We start from the raw sequence: 23,823 nt of genomic DNA, 5'->3' as shown, positions 1-23,823 counted from the left end.
GGTCGAGACAGGTGATGGTGGGGTAGAGCTGGGTATTATCAGTGTACAGGTGGAAAAAGATGTCCTATCTTTGTAATTGAAGTGTTGCAATTGATGTAATTCGCACAACAATTCTATATCGTACCTGAAGTGCATACTGGGAACATGTCACTTTGTACGCCACCTTTCAGTAAAAACACATCATCTCTTCATCCTTCTTTGACACAGAGAAATAAAGAATCATAATATAAATTTTATATTTTATAAAACAAGTACAGTATAAAGTTTCAATTAAACATTCCTCCATACTCTCACCATAATAGATTGAACTGGATAACTCCTGGATGGAAAAAACACTTTGTTTTCTTCACAATTCCCATTTTATCTGTTTGCCCAGCATACTTTCAATTGTGTGTGTGATGGTCTTAGAATGACATATGGGTGAAACATGTGAGTTACTTAGGATGTTAACAAAACTGTGTGCAGAAAGCTCAAATAAACAAAAGAATGTATTCAGGAAGAAAAAGAAAGGGGGTACGGGGTGGGGTGGCAGTATTGATCAAAGATACAGTTACAACCCTGGAAAAGACTGATGTGCTTGAGAGTTAAAAGGCAGAATCTATTTCATTACAGTTAAGGAGCAGAAGAGAAGCTGTTAGGCTGCTGGATGTATACTCTAGACCACCAAATAGTGGGAAGGAGATGGAGAGCAAATCTACAAGCAAATTTCAGAAAGATGTTAAAAGCAAAAGAGTGATAATAGGGTGGGGGGGGGGGGGGAGAGAAGGGATGGACTTCAAATTATCCCAATGTATTATCCTAATTTAGACTAGGGGGGAAAAGTGTAAAGGACAATAAGGAGGAGGAATTCCTAAAATATGTACAGTAGAAGTTCCTTGATCAGTATGTTTCCAGCCCAAAAAGGAAGGAAGCAGTGCTGGATCTAGTTCTGGGCAATGAAGTGGGGCAAGTGGTAGAGCATTTTGGAAACAGTGATCAGTATCATACAGTTTAACATAGTTATGGAAAAGGACAATGATAAATGTTATCATAATACAGTACAGTAAGTACAGAATCAAGCTGAATACAGAAAGTGCAGAGTGGAACTGAAAAAGAAAGTAAGAGGGACAAAGAGAATATATGAGAAAAGATTAGTGGGCAACATAAGAGGGAACACTAAGGTCTTCTATAAACATAAGAGTAATAGAATAGTCAAAGAATGGGTGGGGCCAATTGGGGACCAAAAGGGAAATCATTTTGTGGGAGCAAAATGAGTACTTTGCGCGTGTCTTCATGTTGCAGTCAATGTCACAGTTAAGGAGTAGGGGGGAGAAGCTGCTGCTCTGAAGCGACAGCCAGAGGTGCGATTTCAGAGTTGGCCGTCACTGGTATAGTAAGCCGTTAACCACTCGACATCTGTTGGATATTAAATGTGATTTCTGCCTATTTTACTCTGTGCCGGACTCCTGCCTCATGCTGGCCAATTGTCAATCAGGCAGCAGTGCATAAAGTTGCTGCTTCTGGTCTGCAATCTGCAGTGTGCGTGTTTGTGTAATTAATGACAATAATTTGTCTTTTGTTTTTAATTTGGTTAGCAGCACTCAAAGTAGAAATGTCACCCAGTCCGGATGGGATGCATCCTAGGTTGCTGAGGGAAGGGTGGAAAAAGCGGAGGCTCTGGTCACAATCTTTCCATTGTTTGGATATGGGAGTGGTGCCAGAGGTCTGGGGGATTGCAAATGTTACACCTCTGTTCAAAAATGGGGGAGAGGGATAAACCCGGTAATTATAGGGAAGATTCTAGAGACCATGGACTCAAGTTTCCTCTTTGCTGATTTTTGGCGCCCAGCAGGATTAAAGGCTGATTTTATTGTGCCCGATTGTGGCGAAAAAAAAGTTTAAACTTTTGCCAAAGTAAAATTTCATTTTGGCGAAGTTAATTCTGGGGGTGGAGCTTCAAGTCTGTGCCAAAAGCTGAGGTCGCCAGGGTAACAAAAGACACGCTGAGGGAGACTGCCAGGGTAATGAGAGACACACAGAAGGCTGAAGCTCCACCTACCTGCGAGTTGAAGTTCCATGGCCAGGGCTTGTAGCGGGGGGGTGGGAAGAGAGAGATTGACCTGGATTACAGCAGGACTGGGAGGGGGCCAATCGGCACGGGATTGAAGTGTGACTGGGAGGGGGTCCATTCGGTCCAGGGTTGAAGCAGGGAAAGGGAGGGGAGGGGGGGCAATCAGCCCGGGGTTGCAGCGGGACTGGGAGCCAAACACCAGAACAAGTAAGTAATCTTTAATGTAAAGAGATACAAGGAACGGACTAAACATGATCATTATAAACTATCTTTATGAAAAAGACTAAACTGCAAAGAAACAGCTTAGATACAGACCTGAGCGCCGATTTCCTTAACTTAACATAAGGTTTATCTGATCAGTACTTAAGGCCGCTCTGCGCCATCCTTAAAAAAAAAATCGGTGTTGGGAAAAAACAACATCGCTAAAACGGCCAAAAATGGCATGGAAATCAGTTTTCACCCAGACCTGCGCTAAAAAATCTGGCGTACAAAAAATCCGCCGCTGACAGTTGCTGCCGGTGTACAAACTTTGAGAAATGTTGCAAAATCAAGATTAGTCCAAAAAAATCTGCAGACGCCAAAAAAAAACCGCACCCACTGGTGGTGAAAATTGAGCCCCATAATCTGGAACAAAATTAATTGTCACTTGGAAAAGAAACATGGGTTAATGGAAGACACTCAAGACAAAATTGTTAAAGGAAAATCATGTCCGACAAACTCGAATGAGTTTTTTGAAGTAATGAAGAGGGTTGATGCTGTGTAAATGGACTTTCAGAAGGCGTTTGATAAAGTTCCACAAAATAGATTTGTTTGCAAAATTGAAGCTACGGGATTAAAGAGTCAGTAGCAGCATGGATACAAAATTGGCTTAGGGACAGAAAGAAGAAATAGTGGTGAATAGCTAGTTTTCAGATTGGAAGGAAGTATACAGTGGTGTCACTCAGGGATCGGTATTAGGACCTCTGACTTTTGACATATAATAACGACCTGGAGTTAGGTATAAAGAGCATAATTTCAAAGTTTGCAGATGACATGAAATTCGGAAATGTAGTAAACAGTGATGAGGATAGTAACAGGTTTCAGGAGGACATAGACAGACTGGTGAAATGGGCAGACACTTGACAGATGGAATTTAATGCAGAGATGGGTGAATTGATGCATTTTGGAAAAAGGAATCAGGAGCGGCATTATAATCTAAATGGTACAATTTTAAAGGGGTGCAGGAATAGAGAGACCTGAGGGATATGAATCTTTGAATATGGCAGGACAAGTTGAGAAGGTATAAGGAATCCTGGGCTTTATAAATAGAGGCATAGAGTACAAGAGCAATGAAGTTATGGTAAACCTTTATAAATCACTGGTTGTGCCTCAGCTGGAGTGTGTAGAATTCTGGGCATCACACTTTAGGAAGGGTGCAGAAGAGATTTACTAGAATGGTACCAGAGATGAGGGACTTCAGTTAAGTAGAGAGTCGAGAGAAGTTGGAATTGTTCTCCTTCGGGGCAGAGACTGTTAAGAGGAGATTTGATAGAGGAGTTCAAAATCAAGAGTAGTTTTGATAGAGTAAGTAAGGAGAAACTGTTTCCACTGGCAGTAGAATTGGTACTCAGAAGGCACAGATTTAAGATAATTGGAAAAAGAATTAGAGGGATGATGAGGAGAATTGTTTTAACAAAGCAGTTTTTATGGTTTAGAATGCACTGCTTGGAAGCGGATTCAGTAGTAACTTGCAAAAGGAAATTGAATAAATATGAAAAGGAATACTTGAAGAACTATGGGGAAAAAGCAGTGGATTCGGAATAAGTTGATAGCTGTTTCAAAGAGCCGACAGTCACGATGGGCCAAATGGCCTCCTTTTGTGCTGCATGATTCTATGATTCAAACAAGTAAGCAGATTTACATTAACCAAAACTTAATGTAGTGGGAGACTTTGCATAGCAAAATTGGGCAGGAGTATGCATTTTAGCTGAGCATAGTAATTCCATTATACACAACTGTGTAGGTATATGGATTTAAAGAATAAAAGATGTCCTCAATTTATTAAATGTTCACAGGAAATAATGAACACCCGTTTTAAACGGTGATATGGCACAACACAGCTCCTTCTTGAACACTTTACATAAAAGAGATAAATGATATGGCATGAGACAATAGCGGCCCTCAATATTCTAGGTCCTACTAACCCCCCAGAAAATACAGTGAAGGATAATAGGTTGCATTCTCAGTTCTCTGCATTCCTTTTGCCCTTATTTATATTCATTGGAAAACAAAGATCACCAATGTATTCAGTACATTGTACATACAGTAACACTTGTTTACAATGTGGCATAGTATCCTAGATTACAGTCAAAACAGGCTTGAGCAGAATACCTTGTAATGACTCACTCTAGACCACCTACTCAAGAGATGAAATACTCATGTTTAGATGATAAAGACAATTCATGCGGGGTTTAACACCTGATTTACTCAGTCTTCTCACTTTATTTCAGCAGCCGGATAGGTCATAAATCTTTCCAACCCATCTCCACTGTGTCACAAGTCTTCAAAATATAGCACAATAGAAATAATCTGAGTGCAGTTGAAAGTCTTTTGCCATGACTTCACAGATAAAACACGTCAGTAAAATGTTGCTCCTTCGTCTGAATAAGGATAGCTCCTTTCTTCTTCACATTGTGGCACATATTCTCTGTTACCAAGCTAGAAGTGATCATCTGTTATTTCCTGTGTTAATTTGTTATGAAATTGGGATTATTTCCTGATACGACTTTTGGTGCTTCCAGCAAATATCTGGAATTGGGAAAGATTAAAATGAGCACAAGAGGTCAAACTGAGCTGAGCTTGACAAGGCCACGAACTGAATCTTCGTGCATTGAATCCTGGGTGACTGCATTCAGGACATGCATCGTGTGGCTATGGGTAAGAGGGGTACCTGGGGTGAGCATTCCTGGAGGTGATGGAGCCTCTTCTGGCGTAAGAAAGTGGTGACCATCACATTCTTCCTTTAGTGGCATTGTATCTGTTATTATGGTTTCTGTTGCGAGGTTTGATGTCGACGGTGGAGGCGTTGGCTGCCCAAGAGCCAATGTGGCACATGTAGGAGAAATTGTCATTTTCCCGGGGAGAGCGGGCTCTTCGCTGGTTGGACTTGACTCATTCTGTAGCAACGGTATGGCTGCAGCCTGAAAAACGAATTTAGTGCTCTGAATGCATTGGTCCTGATCACACTGAAGCATAAATGGAGAACAGTTGTACGGAATATCAGAAATACGGAAGGAGTATAATGGTGACATAGGGTGAAAAAGGGGAGGGGAAAAAAAAGAATGAAAAGAAAATTAGTAACTATGCTGAATGTTACATGTAAAGCACTGATACATTACAATACTGGGTAAACATGCACAACTCTACACTTTATTCAATAACTCTTTCCCTCTTTTTTTTAAAAACGTGGATGGCAAACAACAACAAAAATAACTTGTATTTATATAGCATCTTTAATGTAGTAAAACGTTCCAAGGCACTTCACAGGGACATTATCAAACAATATTTGACACCAAGCCACATAAGGCGATATTAGGACAGATGACAAGAAATAGGTTTTAACAACATCTTAAAGGAGGAAACAGAGGTAGAGAGGCAGACAGATTTAAGGAGGGAACTCCAGAGCTTAGGGCCTAGGCAACTGAAGGCTCAGCCGCCAGTGGTGGAGCGATTAAAATTGGGGATGCGCAAGAGGCCAGAATTGATGGATGCAGATATCCAAGAAGGTTGTAGGGCTGAAGAAGTTACAGAGATAGGGAGGAGCGAGGCCATGGAGGGATTTGAAAACAATGAGAATTTTAAAAACGGAGCGTTGCTTAACCGGGAGCCAATGTAGGTCAGCAACCACAAGGATGATGGATGAACGAGACTTGATGCAAGTTGGGACACTGGCAGCAGAGTTTTAGATGACCTTAAGTTTACAGATTGTGGAAGATGGGAGGCCGGCCAGGAGTGCATTGGAATAGTCGTGTCTAGAGATAACAAAAGCATGGGTGAGTGTTTCAGCAGCAGATGAGCTGAGGCAGGGGCGGAGTCGGGTGATGTGGAGGTGGGAAAAGACAGTCTAGTGATAGAAAGACTTGCATTTATATAATGCCTTTCACGACCACCGGACATCTCAAAGCGCTTTACAGCCAATTATGTACTTTTGGAGTGTATTCACTGTTGTAATGTGGGAAATGCGACAGCCAACTTGCGCACAGCAATCTCCCACAAACAGCAATGTGATAATGACCAGATAATATGTGATGGCGAAGATATGTGGTCAGAAGCTCATTGAGGTCAAATATGACATCAAGGTTGCGAACAGTGTGGTTCAGGTTCAGACAGATGCTAGGGAGTCGGTGGCTAGGGAACGGAGTTTGTGGCGGGGACTGAAGACAATGGCTGGTTTTCCCAATATTTAGTTGGAAGTAATTTTTGCTCATCCAGTACTGGATGTCAGACAAGCAGTTTGACAATTTAGAGAAAGTGGAGTCGTCGAGAGAAGTGGTGGTGAGGTAGAGCTGGGTATCATCAATGTGCATGTGGGAAACTGCAACTGTGTTTTCAGATGATGTCACTGAGGGGCAGCATGTAGATGAGAAATAGGAGGGGGCCAAGGCTAGAGGTAATGGTGTACAAGGGGGAAGAAAAGCTACTGTAGGTGATTCTCTGGCTATGACTGGAAAGCTAAGAATGGAACTAGGCGAGTGCAGTCCCATCCAGATGGATGACGGTGGAGGTGTGTAGGAGGATGGTGTGGCCAACCATGTCAAAGGCTGTAGACAGGTCGAGAAGGATGAGGAAAGATAGCTTACCACTGTCATAGTCAAATAGTTCCCACTAATCTGTTCGTCTGCGGTCTGGAGGTCCTGGGCAGGCCGCTCACTGACTTTTAAATGGAAGAAACCGCCGCATGGGCAAAAATGGGTCGTGCAAAAGGTTAAAGAGGCAGTGCATGGAAAAAGGTTTTTTTTTGAGGAGCGGCATAATAATGGCAGATTTCAAGGGGAGCAGTACCAGAAGAGAGAGAACTGTTAACAATATCAGCTAACATGGGGGCCAGGAAGTGAAGTTGAGTGGACAGCACTTTAATGGGAACAGGGTCGAGGGAACAGGAGTGGACAAGATGAGCTCAGAGTGGGCATGAGGGGAGCTAGGAAAGAAACTAAAGATGCAAATTCAGGGCTAGGGGGAACCTAAGAGGAAGTTTGGCCCTGTGGGCTAGGGAAAGGAAGGAAAGCAGCAGAGGCAGCTGAATGGATGATCTCAATCTTAGTGAAAAAGAAGTCCATGAACTCCACGTACTTGTTGTTGGAGGTGAGTGAAGGAGGCAGGGGAGAGGGGTTTAAAAAGATGGTTTTCAGTAGAGAAAAAAAGCCCGGGGATTATCTTTGCATTCGATCCTGGAATAGTGGGCCGTTTTGGCAGATGAGAGCAAGTCCTGATAGTGATTTACGTGATCCAGACAGATCTGGCGGTGAATGGCTAAACTGGTTGTCCACCATATAGGTTCAAGTCTGCGTCCCTTGGACTTAAGGGAGCGGAGATGAGGGCCAACCAGAGGGAGCAGCCAGGGTGAGAGAGAGTATTGCTTTTAATGGGGACTGGGGCATCAAAAGTGGAGGTGAGAAGACAATAAGTTGCAAACACAAGCACTGTGGAACAGAAGCTGTAATGCATTATAGAAATGGATTACTTCCACTGATATAGGTAGCTACAGAAGAAATATAGACAAACCACAAGAAAGTTATTATGCCCATTGACCGATAAATGACCAATTTAATTTTTAACATGGCATGACTTTATCAATGAATCAATTAACCTACAAAAAGCACAGGGGAGGGGTTGAAATTCATCTCTTCAAAAATTTTTAAAAGTCAATGTGAATTTGCAATGTAAATGTAAATCCTGTTTTGTATGCACAACGATTTTTCCCATCAAGCTTATTGGCAGGTGTAATTTCACCCTCTAGATGTTTAACTTAATAGTATTACTCGTCACTTAAACAATTATTCCTGACAAACATACAAATTGGACACCCAGTAAACACATCGATAATAGAATGTACAGTTATGTTCTATAGGTATGGTCTTCCTTATTCTTTGATCATTGTTCAACCTCCGCACATAAACAAACAGGCCATATCCAACCAATATTGACTGGGATATATCGTCCCTTTAAGAGTCAGACACCATACTAGAGCCATATCAATCATGTACAGGTTGATTTTAACCTGTTCTAACCAGTACAAATAGGGTGGTAAGAGAGTTAAAATAGTAGTGTATCACTTACTGCCCTGCCAGTTAGGACTCTGATGATCCAGATGCCCGCCTGTATCAGGTGGAAGCATTATTTAAATCGGGGTCCTTATCATACAGATCGGACATCTGCTGTGATTTCAGCAGGACACAGCACAACAGCCGCAGAGTCCAGGTCTCGCCCCAGGAATCTGGGCAATACATGAAGTATGCAGATATTTAAAAAGGGGCACTCATGATGTTTCTGGACCATTGGATCTAGCTGGAAAGAAGACTATTATTTTCCAAACCGCTCTACTTTGAATGAGACAAGTCTTGTTGGCTTTTTTGAAGCATTGGCAGGCTCCTATAACCTGCAGGTGCTCCTGACAGTGGAAACAGTTGTTGCAACACCTAAAATTGCAGAATGTGTGTGTAACTGGCAAAAGAATGCCAATATAGACAAGTGTGAGGTGTTACAATTTGATGGGAAGAATAAGTCTAATGGTGCAAAATTGGGATGCTAGCGTCTGTTTGGGCACAAAGTGGCATCCAATGCGTGTATGTGCACGCACACACTTTGTGAGGCGAATTGCATTGGACACCATATTGGTGAGGGCATTAGTTCATGTGCAACTAACACCTGCCGGAAGTATGCAGGACAAATGGATCATGACGTCATTGCAACGCTGATTTGATGCCAGCGGTGCTATTTTGGAGTTCAACACTCCAGTTAACGCCCTCTCTTAAGCTCGTGTGTTAGCTGTGGCTCAATTGGTAGCACCCTCACCTCTGAGTCATAAGGTTGAAATCCCATTCCAGAGACGAGCAGAAAAATCTAGGTTGACATCCCATTGCAGTATTGAGGGAGTGTGCACTGTCAGAGGTGTCGTTATTCAGATGAGATGTTAAAATGAGGCCCCGTCTGCCCTCTCAGGTGGACGTAAAAGATCCTATGGCACTATTTCGAAGAGCAGAGGAGTTATCTCCAATGTCCTGGCTTTAATGTATGCACCTGTGAGTATGCTCACAGGTTTATAGAACTGATCTTGATTTAATTGATTTACTGTTTTCTACAAAAAGAGTTGTAAAGCTGTTGGATTGTGAGTGGTTTAGCCAGTCATGTGATGTTCACAAGACTCAATAAAGTCCCAGTCAGTTGGGTCTAGGTCATCCACGATGAGGCATGCATTTGTGAGCCTAGTGGATGAACTGGTAATGTGTAGTGTGATTGTTAATCATAGAATCATAGAAATTTACAGCATGGAAGGAGGCCATTTTGGCCCATCTAACAAAGAGCTATCCAGCCTAATCCCACTTTCCAGCTCTTGGTCCATAGCCCTGTAGGTTACCGCACTTCAAATGCACATCCAAGTACTTTTTAAATGTGTTGATGGTTTCTGCCTCTATCACTCACTCAGGCATTGAGTACCAGACTCAAACCACCCTCTGGGTAAAGAAATTGCCCCACCAATCCCCTCTAAACTTCCTACCAATTACTTTCAATCTATGTCCTCTGGTTCTTTACCCCTCTGCAAAGGGAAATAGGTCCGTCCTATCCCTCAATTTTATACACCTCAATAAGGTCTCCCCTCAGCCTCTTCAAAAGAAAACAAATCCAGCCTATCCAATCTTTCCTCATAACTAAAATTCTTCAGTCCAAGCAACATCCTCGTAAATCTCCTCTGTACCCTCTCTAGTGCAATCACATCTTTCCTGTAATGTGGTGACCAGAACTGCATGAAGTACTCTAGCTGTGGCCTAACTAGTGTCCGATACAGTTCAAGCATAACCTCCCTGCTCTTGTATTCTATGCCTTGGCTAATAAATGCAAGTATTGCATATGCCTTCTTAATCACCTTCTCTACCTGGCCTGCTACCTTCAGGGATCTGTGGACATGCACTACAAGGTCTCTTTGTTCCTCTACACTTCTCATTGTCCTACCATTTAATGTGTATGTAATGCAAACCTTTAATAATAAATCAGCTAGTTCTTAATGGTAGTGTGCAAATTGGCTTCCGCGTTTCCTACGTTGCAACAGTGACTACAATTCAAAAAATACTTCATGGAAAGGATGTCCAGTAGTCATGAAAGGAGTTATATAAATGCAAGTCTGTCTTCTTTCGCACTGCTGAACAGGGAGGGGAACCCCTCACCTGCGCTATTTAAAGGGATCATCACCTACTTACAGGTTAGTTGCTGATTGATTTTGTCTGGCTGTTGCTGCGATTCTACAAGTGTTTAGTACTTTCTATAGTTGTTTCAAGTTGCAAAAGTCTACAGGGAGTGCTGTGTCAGGTGCTGCAGGACTTTGTCCTGACATTAAGGCTTCTGCACAAACTACTTATTGGCAGACATGGGTGCACTAGTAGGCATTCCCCTTGGAATACAGCATGACTTGGAGAATGAACAGAGGCCACACAGAGCAGGACGAGTTCTTGGAAGAGGGAGGAGGAGGAGGAACGGGAGAAGGGCTCTCAGCAGGAGGTCATATCCACTCGGTGTTCAGGCAGCAATTCTCCTACTTGAACCTCAGTGAGGAATAATATGTCAGACGTCTGCACTTCAGTAAGGACATCCTCACTGAAATCTACCACCTGCTGCAGCCACAACTACAACCTCAGAGCAGGGCAAGGACTGCATTGCCAGTGGCTGTGAAGGTGACTGTGGCCATGAACTTTTATGCGTTTGGCTCCTTCCAGGCTAGAGTTGGAGATATTTGCAACATCTCGCAGTCTGTGGCGAGTGTCTCACCTCCTGACTCCCCAAACCTTTTCCACCATCTACAAGGCTGAAGAGTTTACAACCATCTTCGGCCAGAAGTGCCGAGTGGATGGATGATCCATATCGGCCTCCTCGTGAGGTCCCCACCATCACAGAAACTTGTCTTCATCCAATTCAATTCACTCCACTAAGTGCACTGGATACAGCTCAGGCTATGGGCCCCGACAATATTCCAGCTGTTATGCTGAAAACTTGTGCTCCAGAATTAGCTGTGCCTCTAGCTGAGCTGTTCCAGTACAGCTGCAACACTGGCGTCTATCCGACAATGTGGAAAACTGCCCAGTTTGTCCTGTTTATATAAAACTTATACGTTTTACAAAATACATCTTATTTTTCAGATTCGATGTTTGAAAAATTGCCCATACCTTTTTTAAAATACTAAAGAAAAATGGCACTCGTCTTCAGTCAAATAATGTCTTAAAAGTATTGAAGTATTTGAAAATGAACATAGAGCTGTCAGTCACTACAGCCACATTAAAAAAATCAGTTTGTGCCATGTCTCGTTGCTTTGAAATATACCAGTGGATTTATGTACATCTTTGTCAGTAACAAAGGTGTAAAAAGCCATGCAAATAACACATTTAATTCAATAAACATGCAGATTTATTGCTGGAAAACACATGCAATTTTCATGCAAAAGGTTACAGCTTGTTAAACAAATACTGTATAAATATCAAAAGTATTTGCCATTAGTATTACTGGTTTTAAAATGTGCTCAGCAGCACTACAATAGTATTGCAGGCTCATAAATGACAGCAGAGTAAATGGATGGCTTGACTGTTCCCTTTACTGGATTAAAAAAAACATTTATTCTCTTTTTCACCAATTTCTCCTGTCTTGAATGTGTTAACTCCTTCCCGGAATATGGTTTCCACAAGTGGCGGCTGCCCACTGGCCATTATTGAAATGTGAGCCACACAGTGAAGTGCTGGAAGGCTATGTGACTGTGACTGGCAGGCTACTCTTTCGTTCTCCCTTGTTCAGGGTGCGGAAGCAAATTTTAGTGCTTCTACCTCTGCCCCGGGTAAGACCATCAAACAGAACAGAACTGAGATCGAACTTGCGACCTGTTCTGCATGACTCAGCTGTTGACTGGATAAACTCGGAGAGGTCAATATATTAACAATTATCCTTCAGATTGCTGGGATTTTTCAGCTTCACCACTCCCGGTTGATTCTCAATGTAAAATTACAATTTTATTAAATTATGCATAATTGAATATTATAGCAAACAAGGTGAGTTAAAGGATTTGAATTGAATTTGGCATATAAATGCATATTTCAAGTTTTGATTACAAAATTACACTTTACATGGCTGTTATATACAAATGACACAAAGTGTGGCAAAATAGTAGATAGTCATGAGGATAGTTATAGGCTGCAGGATGACATAGACAGGGTGGCTAAATGGGCAGAAGTTTGGCAGATGGAGTTCAGTGTGGAGAACTGTGAAGTGGTGCACTTTGGGATGTCTAATATGGAAAGACTGTATACTAAAAATGGCACAATTTTGAAAAGAGTAGATGAGCAGAGAGATCTTGTTGTCCACAAACACACATCCTTAAAGGTGGCAGAGCAAGTTGATAAGGTGGTTTATAAATAGAGGAATAGAATATAAAAAAGCAGAGATATGCTGGAACTTCATAAATCACTCGTTCGGCCTTAGCTGCATTATTGTGGACAAGGCTGGACACCACACTTCAGGAAAGAAGTAAAGGCCTTAGAAAGGCTACAAAGGAGGTATACCAGGATGTTACCAGGGAAACATAGAAAATAGGTGCAGGAGTAGGCCATTTGGCCCTTCGAGCCTGTACCACCATTCAATAAGATCATGGCTGATCATTCACCTCAGTACCCCTTTCCTGCTTTCTCTTCATACCCCTTGATCCCTTTAGCTGTAAGGGCCATATCTAATTCCCTCTTGAATATATCCAATGAACTGGCATCAACAACTCTCTGCAGTAGAGAATTCCACAGGTAAATAACGCTCAGTGAAGAAATTTCTCCTCATCTCAGTCCTAAATGGCGTACCCCTTATCCTTAGACTGTGTCCCCTGGTTCTGGACTTCCCCAAAAGAGAAGAGATAAAGCAGAGGATGCTGGAATTATGAGAGCCCAGGGAGCGTTCAATAACAACGCCCCCCCCTCCACCCCCCTCAATGAGATGTCTGCGCTCCTCTAATTCTGCCCTCTTGAGCATCCCTGATTATAAATCGCTCAACCATTAGTGGCCGTGCCTTGTTGCAGAGGCCCTAAGCTCTGGAACTCCCTCCCTAAGCCGCTCCGCCTCTCTTTTCTCCTTCAAGATGCTCCTTAAAACCTACCTCTTTCACCTGCCCTGATTTCTCCTTATGTGGCTCGGTGTCTAATGCTCCTGTGAAGCGCCTTGGGATGTTTTACTATGTTAAAGGCGCTATATAAATAAAAGTTGTTGTTGCAAATTCTGGACCAATATGATGGAAAACTTTTTCCAGCACTGAAAATTATGAGCACAAAGAACAACTCCACTCTGCACTTAGCCCATTTCAGGTTTGCATTATCAGACCACACATGGGACTGTATGTAACAACAGCACACTGCAGGTAGCATAAGGATAATAGCAAGTGCATTTAAGAGGCAGTCTTTCCAAATGAATATTGCAATAAAAACATGAGATATGTTATTGGGATAAACTGGAGCTTTCACTTGTTGATTTTGTGACTGTAGACAATGTTCTAATCAAGTTAATTGAAAAAATGAACATCATGTTAGTTATGAACTGCATTTTCACAGAACTGAAATTCACTGCTCAATATTATAAAAGAGTTTAACTTTACAATAATTAAGTTTTCTATTTGCAAACTGACAGGAATATTTTAGCCAACTAATGCCAATAAACTAATAGAAAAATAATTTAGGTAAGGTAAACACAAATGGTGTATTCCACGTGTACATTAAAATACAATGAAAGTACTTACACTGAGGTAGTAAAACATAGTACAGAGTATTGGCGCAGGAAAAATGTGGAGGCACTTTTCATAAATATTTTAGCTTCATAACTCTGACATGTCAGCATGTAAAATAGGAATTGCTAATATATCTCAATAAATTATAGCACTTTGCTGTTGCTAGGGACACTTTTCTAACCAAGCTTTTAAGGCATAAAAAACAAAAAGGTTTTTGATTCATATTGGTTTTCCATAAAATTAATTCCTCAGCCTACACATTAGTCATCTTGTGGGAAGAATACAGACAGAATTAGGACACATCACTGAACAATGGAGAGTCTACTTAAAATCAGACTTAAATCCTGGCATAAGAGGAAGTTCGCTTCAAAGTACAAAGTAATTCCCACTCAATACATAATGTTTTCCGATATAAAAATATATTTATATTTTTCAATCAGTTAATCTCACTAGGGCTGAATTGCCTCTTTTGTGCCCAGGGAATACTCGGGTCTCATCGCAAAGCAGAAAAAAAAGGATGAAGTTATGAGGCCAAGTCTTCATGCTTTGTATTGCTGTGATTTCCAGCGTTTCCAGTGAAGGTGGGTGGTTGCTTGTGCCAAGAGCAGCTGTATATTCAAACTGTACTTCTGCACACACTTTGGTGTACCTCAGTCTTGGCTCTGCTAACCTGCTCTTGGATTTTGGTAAGTGGGGAGAGGAATTACAACCCAGATTGGGTAGGTGTAGATTTATCGGACCCTTAAATATGGTGGAAGATATTTGGACACGTCAGACATCCTGCTGACTGATTTAAAAAAAAATGCAGCTTGTGTTAAATGGTGTCTATTACTAGGGACTTGGACTCTTTTAATCAATTTAAAATGTGCAATTATTCCAAACAAATGTTGCAAATATTTCTCATATTATACTGGGATGATCCTAACACTGGGACAGACTTGCTGCAGAATCTATGGGCCCAAGTCTCCACACGAAAAAAAATGGGCGCCCCTCCGAGCTGGGCGCCCGTTTTTCGCGCCTAAAACAGTGCCTAAAAAAAATCGCGATTCTGGAGCGTTCTGCAGCTCCTTGTCTGTTTGGCGCGGCGTGCAGGGGGGCGGAGCCTACACTCGCGCCGATTTTGTAAGTGGGAGGGGGTGGGTACTATTTAAATTAGTTTTTTTTCCTGCCGGCAACGCTGCGCGTGCGCGTTGGAGCGTTCGCGCATGCTCAGTGTGAAAAAAAACATTGGCACTCGGCCATTTTTGTAGTTCTTTGTAGCTGTCTAATTTTTGAAAATTTTTTAATAAAACCACATTGCCATCAGCACATCAGCACTGAGGCTTCCCTTCTCCTTCCCCTCCCTCCTCTGCACGGCAACAAGCCGCTGTCTCCTTCCCCTCCCTCCCCTGCGCGGCAACAAGCCGCTGTCTCCTTCCCCTCCCTCCCCTGCGCGGCAACAAGCCGCTGTCTCCTTCCCCTCCCTCTCCTGCGCGGCAACAAACAGCGGTTTCCTTCGAACAATGGCTGAAGCACTTTCACACAGGTAGGAAGATGGTTTATTTCATCTTTTCTTTGCTTATAAATGTTTATTCAGGTTGGATTTATTTGTATAATATTTGTAGAAGTATAAATAAGGATTGATTGTAGAATTTAATGACTTCCCTTCTCTCCCCCCCCCCTCGTTCTGGATGCCTAATTTGTAACCTGCGTCTGATTTTTTTAATGTGTAGAACAGGTTTTTTCAGTTCTACAAAAATCTTCACTTGCTCCATTCTACTTTAGTTTGGAGTACGTTTTCACTGTGGAAACTTTGAAATCAGGCGTCAGTGGCCGGACACGCCCTCTTTTGAAGAAAAAATTCTGTTCTAAAGTAGAATTGTTCTACCTCACTAGAACTGCAGAAAAAAAAATGTGGAGAATTGCGATTTCTAAGATAGTCCGTTCTCCACCAGCTGCTCCTAAAAATCAGGCGCAAATCATGTGGAAACTTGGGCCCTAAATTTTGATAGTTTGGCTGCTCATAGAAATTGGCTTTGAGGTACCTTAGAATTCGAGGCACCCTGCAATGGAACTGGATTTAAACCCTTTGTCTATTATTCACTGCAAGTAATACTAGACATGGTTTATGCTACAAAATAAAGAATTGAATGTCTTAATCCTGGTACAGAAGGTATATCATCTCCACCTGCAGTAAAGCTCGAGAGTAAGTGGTTAATGAGGGCCTAAAATGGTTGATATGGTCTGAGAATTGACTGGTCTATTCACCATTGAATGGGACAATCTCTGCCTGATTGTGACTAGGTTCTTTGGCCCCAAGTTTCCACATGATTTGCTCCTGATTTTTTAGGAGCAACTGGTGTAGAACGGAGTATCTTAGAAATCGAAATTCTCGTCATTTAGTTTGCTCCAGTTCTAGTCAGTTGGAACAGTTTCACTTGGAACAGAATGTTTTTTTTTAAAAAGGGGGTGTGTCCGGCCACTTACGCCTGTTTTCAAAGTTTCGTCAGTGAAAACTTAATCCAAACTAACTTAGAATGGAGTAAGTGAAGATTTTTGTACGCTCGAAAAAACCTTGTCTACACTTTAGAAAATCAGGCGTAGGTTACAAATCAGGCATAGGGAATGGTGGGGGGGGGGTTTAAAGGGAAGTTTACAAACATTAAACACTTCAGTTTTACAAATAAAGAGCCATCATCAATAATAAATTATAAATACATCAATAAATCAACCAATAAATCAATCAAAAAAAATTAATGTAACAATTAAAAAAAAAATCAAATAAAAAAAACCTTTTCTACTTACCGACTGCAGCACCGGGAGCCCTCCAACAGCGTGCTGGGATGCCCCCCCCCCCCTCCCCAGTGTGTCTCTGTCAGTGTCTCTATCTCTCTGTCTATCTGTCTGTGTGTGTCTCTCATTCTCTGTCTGTCAATGTCTGTGTTTCTGACAGCGAGGGGAGGGGGAGGAGGGGGGTAGAGGGAGAGAGGGGGGAAGCAGAGGGAGGGAAGGGGGAAAGGGGGAGGGATGGGGGAGAAGGGGGAAGGATGGGGGAGAAGGGGGAGGGATGGGGGAGAAGGGGGAGGGATGGGGGAGAAAGGAGTCAGGTCCAGAGGCGGGAAGCGGGAGTCGAGTCGGGTCGGGAGGAAGCAGGAGCTGGCCGTGGGAGGAGCCTTAAGCACGCAGCCCCAGTGAGGCCATTCGGCCAGGGCTAGGGGCTGCGTGCTTCGGCCCCTCCCACACAGTTTTGGGCGCCTGGAGCTACTGCACTTGCGCGCCCACTGTAGTGCGCATGTGCAGAGGTCCCGGCACTGTTTTCAGCGCAGGGACCTGGCTCCGCCCCCTACAGCTCCTGCTGCGCTGCGCCGAGGGCCAGAGGACCTGCAGGGAGGTGGAGAATCTGGAGTTTTTTTTTTAGGTGCACTTTGTGGCACGAAAAACAGGCGTCCAGGTCGGGACTGCGCCGTTCTAGGCGCGGCTCGAAACTTGGGCCCATTAAGTGGTCTGGGAATTTCATCCCATCGTGCAGAAAGTGGGGCACACCTGTAACAGTAATTGGAGATTTTACCAACACAACTCAGTTAGCATTATTTCAACTTTTCCATTCTGAATCATGTTTAGACTGCATGGGGCAATGGGATTAGAGGTAACCCTATCTATTTCCTCACATTTGGTAGGAAACTCATGTACGAGATGATCTCCTCCAACCTGCTTCAGGACTGTGATCGCATATGTACAGGCTTGCACCAGTAATTCCAGGTATTTCTCTTGCTATACAATGAGAGAGGGGAAGAGATCGATATGGAGGCAGGTTCATTCCAACATTCACAGCAACAATGAAAATCTAATAAGATATCAGGTCTATAGTTTTAATGAATAGTTTTCACTATTGATGTAGTGACTGGGTTAGCCCTGCCTCCATAGCTTTGAGAGAAACACTGATAAATCTCACAACAAAAGGTACATCTTCTAAAATAAACCCCTAAGGATCAATTTTTTGTTAGTTGTATAAAATTGACCAAAAACACTTATAGCGCAAAAGAATTAACTAAACTGGTGTTAAATAAAAATGCAGTTAAATTCTGACAGCATTATTAAAAGCCCGATGGAAACAAAATCAATATGCATATTTGAAGAAAGATGGTATAATTGCCTGTTTAAAAACTTATTGAAAAAAAATACACGTAACAGTGACATTTAGAAGCAGTGTTTTGAGTTGCCCAAAGGGGAAATGAATTCCCATCATCTCTGCTGACTCTTGAGTACCCAAGAAAATGTGTACTGTATTGTTTAGGTTTTCACAATTTTTCCCATTTCTTCCATATGTAGTTTAATAATATTACCAAAGAAAGGAGAGTAGCATAGCACAATTGCTTGCCATCGTTATTTAGTAAATCCTAAAAATCACTTTGTAGAGTAAAATTTTACATCAGCATACACATTATATAGATAGTGTGTGGTACAGGGCATTGAAACTCCAAGATGCTTTGGGTCAGAGAATCAGGAAGTTGGCATGAGCCCATAATTCCTTACAAGACAAGTTCCTGACTCCGCCTATGCTACTGGACAAAGCATAAAGCAGACAGGCGTTTCTTGATCGATGGGGTGGAAAATTGGAGGACAGGTCAGCCTGTGTTATTGGGACATATTCTGAATGGTCAAATTAAAAGTGTCATGAGTAGAGATTTGTGAGCAGGACACTCACCAGAGAAAGGTGTATGTAGAAGGAGATCTAAGAGGATAAGAGCTTCTGTTGTACAAGAAACTGTTGGATAGATGGGATAATTTCCTATTGTGCAGACTTCAATTATCTTGCTATTCTAGGTCCAGTATTGGAATTAACCTCTCATATACCTTAACTTAAAAAATATCCATATTATTAAATTATACAATCATTCAGGGAACTCGAGGCCTTTCAGCCCGACATCCATTATTGGGAAGATGCTGGAAGGATTGTAAAAGATATCCTTTATGACCAATGGGAAAAGAAAAGAGTCATTAGAATTTCAAAACACGGCTTCTGAAAGAATAGGCTGTATCTAACAAATTTGATTGTTTTTTGAGGAAGTAACTAGGGTAGTGGATGAGGGAAATCCAGTGGAACTTGTCTACCTGGGCTTCCAGAAAGCCTTTGATAAAGTACATCACACTCGGTTACTTCAAAAAATCTTGTGGTATCAATAGGAATTTGAAATGCTGGATTAGGAATTGGCTCCAATCTTGCAACCAAAATGTTATAGTTAACGGATGTGGTTCAGCTGAGAGACATGTTACCATGGTGTCCCCCAGGGATCGGTCCTGGGTCCGCTACTCTTCACAGTTTTTATTAATAACCTGGACAGTGGTGTTGGGAGTGTGGTTAAGTTAGTTTGCAGATGAACCAAAATCTGTGCAAGGGTTAAGACAGTAGAGGAGTGCAATCAAATCCAAAAAGATTTAGATGTGCTAGAGGAGTAGGCCCATACACGTTGGGAAGGCCAACACGGAACAACAACTTGTATTTATATAGAGCCTTTAATGTAGTAAAACGATCCAAGGCACTTCATAGGAGCGTTATAAAACAAAGTCTGACACTGAGCCACATGAGGAGATATTAGGGCAGATGACCAAAAGCTTAATCAAAGAGGTAGGTTTAAAGGAGTGTCTTAAAGGAGGAAAGAGAAGGAAGAGATGCATGGAGGTTTAGGGACAGAATTCCAGAGCTTAGGGCCTTGGCAGTTGAAGGCATGACCACCAATGGTGGAGCGATTAGAATACAGGAATTTGCAGGGAACAATACTGAATGAGGTTGAAGAGAAAAAGGTCGAAGTGTTATTGTGCACAGTTCACTGAAGGTTCATGACCAATATAGAGAAACTGTAGCTAAAGCCAACAGGGTATTGGGTTGTATTAATAGAATCAGTATAAATCAAAGGTCACCATTTTGACATTATACAGGTCTCTGGTCAGATTGCATCTGGAGTACTATGCCCAGTTTTGGACCCCCACATGGTGGGTAATAGTCGCCTTGGAAAAGGTCCAGAGGAGAACTGCAATAATGATTCCGAGCTTAAAGAACCTCAGCTTGACTGGGGAAGAGATCGCATCATATATAGTGGACAAGTGTCTTTATAGATAACACTTGGTCCATTTGATGATCTGGACTGGTTTTGATTGACTGAGGCGGTCAGGGTGGAATTCCAGGGTATTTTTTCTCCCTTGGTTGGCCCTTGATTTTTTCGCCTCTCCCAGGAGGCTGTGGGAAACGAGAAAGTGGGGGTGGGGGAGGGAAGATGTGATTAGTCATGATGCTTGGCATTCATGGCCGGGGGCAGGCTTGATGGTCAGCTGGTCTTTTCCTGCCTGTCAATTTTGTATGTCTCTTTCTCCCATGACCTTGCACTTGGGGAGTCAAGACCAAATGTACTTGCTACCTTAGAGGATAAGGATAAGGATAACGACTGTCAGGAGGACAGCCAGAATGCTGACCATGGCAACTTGGAGCAGGTGGCTGTCCAAAGGGGGGAGGAGAAGAAGGGAAGCGTAATGTAGTAGTTATAGGGAATTCAATAATTAGGGGGACAGAGAACATCCTTTGCAAGCAGGATCGAGAGTCCCACATGGTATTTTGCCTACCTAGTGCCAGGGTGAGGGTTATCTCGAATCGGCTTGAAAGGATATTGGAGAGGGAGGGGGAGGATCCAGTCATTGTAGTCCATGTTGGGACCAACAACATAGGAAAGAATAGGCAAGAGGCCCTGTTTGGGAAGCAGTGACAGGATTGGTCCAAATCAGCATGGATTTATGAAAGGGAAATCATGCTTGACAATCTTCTAGAATTCTTTGAGGATGTAACTAGTAGAGTGGATAAGGGAGAACCAGTGGATGTGGTGTATTTGGACTTTCAAAAGGCTTTTGACCAGGTCCCACGCAAGAGATTAGTGTGCAAAATTAAGGCACATGGGATTGGGGGTAATGTATTGACGTGGATAGAAAACTGGTTGGCAGACAGGAAGCAAAAAGAGTGGGAATAAACAGGTCCTTTTCAGAATGGCAGGCAGTGACTAGTGGGGTACTGCAAGGTTCAGTGCTGGGACCCCTGCTATTTACAATATATATTAATGATTTAGACGAAGGAACTGAATGTAATATCTCCAAGTTTGCAGATGACACTAAGCTGGGTGGCAGTGTGAGCTGTGAGGAGGATGAAAAGAGGCTGCAGGGTGACTTGGACAGGTTAGGTGAGTGGGCAAATGCATGGCAGATGCAGTATAATGTAGATAAGTGTGAGGTTATCCACTTTGATGGCAAAACAGGAAGGCAGATTATCTGAATGGTGACAGATTAATAAAAGGGGAGGTGCAACGAGACCTGGGTGTCATGGTACATCAGTCATTGAAAGTTAGCATGCAGGTACAGCAGGCAGTTAAGAAAGCAAATGGCATGTTGGCCTTCATAGCGAGAGGATTTGAGTACAGGGGCAGGGAGGTCTTGCTGCAGTTGTATAGGGCCTTGGTGAGACTACACCTTGAATATTGTGTGCAGTTTTGGTCTTCTAATCTGAGGAAGGACATTCTTGCTATTGAGGGAGTGCAGCCAAGGTTCACCAGACTGATTCCCGGGATGGCAGGACTGACACATGAAGAAAGACTGGATCGACTAGGCTTATATTCACTGGAATTTAGAAGAATGAGAGGGTATCTCATAGAAACCTATAAAATTCTGACAGGATTAAACAGATTAGATGCAGGAAGAATGTTCCCGATGTTGGGGAAGTCCAGAACCAGGGGTCACAGTCTAAGGATAAGGGATACGCCATATAGGACCGAGATGAGAAGAAACTTTTTCCACCCAGAGAATTGTGAACCTGTGGAATTCTCTACCACAGAAAGTTGTTGAGTCCAGTTCGTTGGATATATTCAAAAGGGAGTTAGATGTGGCCCTTACGGCTAAAGGGATCAAGGGGTATGGAGAGAAGGCAGAAGTGGGGTACTGAAGTTGCATGATCAGCCATGATCATATTGAATGGTGGTGCAGGCTCAAAGGGCCGAATGGCCTACTCCTGCACCTATTTTCTATGTTTCTATGTTTGGAGAGTGCTAGGTGCTAAAATAAAGAACAGGACCTCAAGGATTACAATGTCTTGATTATTACCCAAGCCACATGCCCCTTCTGGCCGCTAGAAAACCGAATTTTCACCCCATGGAATTGAAGGCAAATTATTGTCCTGGTTAGGAAATTGGCTGAGCAGCAGGAGACAGAGAGTAGGAGTAATGGGCAGGTAATTTAATTGGCAGGATGTGACTAGTGGTGTCTCACAAGGATCTGTGTTGGGGCCTCAACCACATGCTGTATTTCTTCACGACTTAGATGATGGGATAGAAAGCCACATATGCAAGTGTGCTGATGGCACAAAGATAGGTGGCATTATAAGCAGTGTAGATGGAAGCATAAAATTACAAAGATATTAATAGATTAAGCAAATGGGCAAAATTGTGGCAAATTAGATTTCAATGTAGACAAATGTGAGGTCATCCTCTTTGGATCTAAAAAGGATAGAACAGAGTACTTTCTAAATGGTGAAAATCTAGAAACAGTGGAGTCCAGAGACTTGGGAAGATCATTAAAATGTCATGGACAGGTACAGAAACTAATCAAAAAGGCTAATGGAATGCTATGTATTTATATCTAGAGAACTAGAATACAAGGGGTAGAAGTTATGCTACAGCTATATAAAGCCCTGGTGATAACACACTGTGTACGGTGAACAGTTCTGGGCTCCACCCCTTAGGAAGGATATATATATGCCTTGGAGGAAATGCAGCGTATATTTACCTGGGCTCCAAGGGTTAAATTCCCTAGAATTTAGAAAGTTAAGGGGTGCTTTGATTCAATATTTCAAGATATTAAGGGGAATTGATAGGGTGGGTAGATAGAGAGAAAATATATTTGCTGGTTGGGAAGTCTAAGACTAGGGGACAGAGTCATTACAGGAGGCCGCCATTTGGCCCATCAAGTCCATGCCGGCTCTCTGTAGGGCAATCCAGTCAGTCCCATTCCCCTGCTCTATCCCCGTAGCCCTGCAAGTTTATTTCCCTCAAGTGCCTACCCAATTTCCTTTTGAAATCATTGATAGTATCCGCTTCCACCACCCTCTTCAGCAACGAGTTCTCGGTCATTACCATTTGCTGCGTAAAAGTGTTTTTCCTCACATCCTCCTTATATCTCTTGCCCAAAACCTTACATCGGTGTCCCCTAGTCCTTGTATCATCAGCTAATGGGAACAGCTTTTCTTTGTCTACCTTATCTAAGTCTGTTATAATCTTGTACACCTCTATCAAATCTCCCCTCAACCTCCTTTGCTCCAAGGAGAACAACCCCAGCTTCTCCAATCTAACCTTGTAGCTAAAATCCCTCATCCCTGGAACCATTCTGTTAAATCTCCTCTGCACCCACCCAAGCAGCTTCACATCATTTCTAAAATGTGGTGGTCAGAACTGGATGCAATACTCCAGTTGTGGCCTAACCAGAGCTTTTTAAAGGTTCAGCGTAACTTCCCTGCTTTTGTACTCAATACCTCTATTTATGAAGCCCAGGATCCCATATGCTTTGCTAACTACTCTTCAATATGTCCTGCCGCCTTCAAAGATCTATGCACATGAATACCCAGGTCCTTCTGTCCCTGCACACTCTTTAGAACTGTGCCATTAAGTCTATATTGCCATTGCTTCTCCCTATCTCTTCTGCCAAAATGCATCACCTCACACTTCTCTGTATTAAATTCCATCTGCCACATATTCTAAAAATTAGAGCCAGGCCTTTCAGG

At 42.6% G+C, this 23,823-nt stretch overlaps 1 protein-coding gene across 4 annotated transcripts in view; it reads right to left on the bottom strand.

The window, feature by feature from the left end:
• Positions 1-233: 233 nt before the first annotated feature.
• Positions 234-23,823, bottom strand: part of zdhhc14 (zinc finger DHHC-type palmitoyltransferase 14) — a 229,902-nt gene continuing 206,312 nt past the window's right edge. For 3 of the 4 annotated variants that reach the window (XM_070889689.1, XM_070889690.1, XM_070889691.1), the window contains one exon: positions 234-5,274. In XM_070889689.1, coding sequence (XP_070745790.1) covers positions 4,873-5,274 — 402 coding nt within the window. In that variant the 3' untranslated portion in view covers positions 234-4,872. The remainder of the gene's footprint in view (positions 5,275-23,823) is intronic. The other variant, XM_070889692.1, reaches the window with a different exon arrangement.

This window comes from Pristiophorus japonicus, chromosome 9, assembly GCF_044704955.1.
Source record: "Pristiophorus japonicus isolate sPriJap1 chromosome 9, sPriJap1.hap1, whole genome shotgun sequence".
Taxonomy (NCBI): Eukaryota; Metazoa; Chordata; class Chondrichthyes; family Pristiophoridae; genus Pristiophorus; species Pristiophorus japonicus.
The sequence above is the reverse complement of the archived record's forward strand: the minus strand, read 5'-3'. Positions and strand labels throughout refer to the sequence as shown.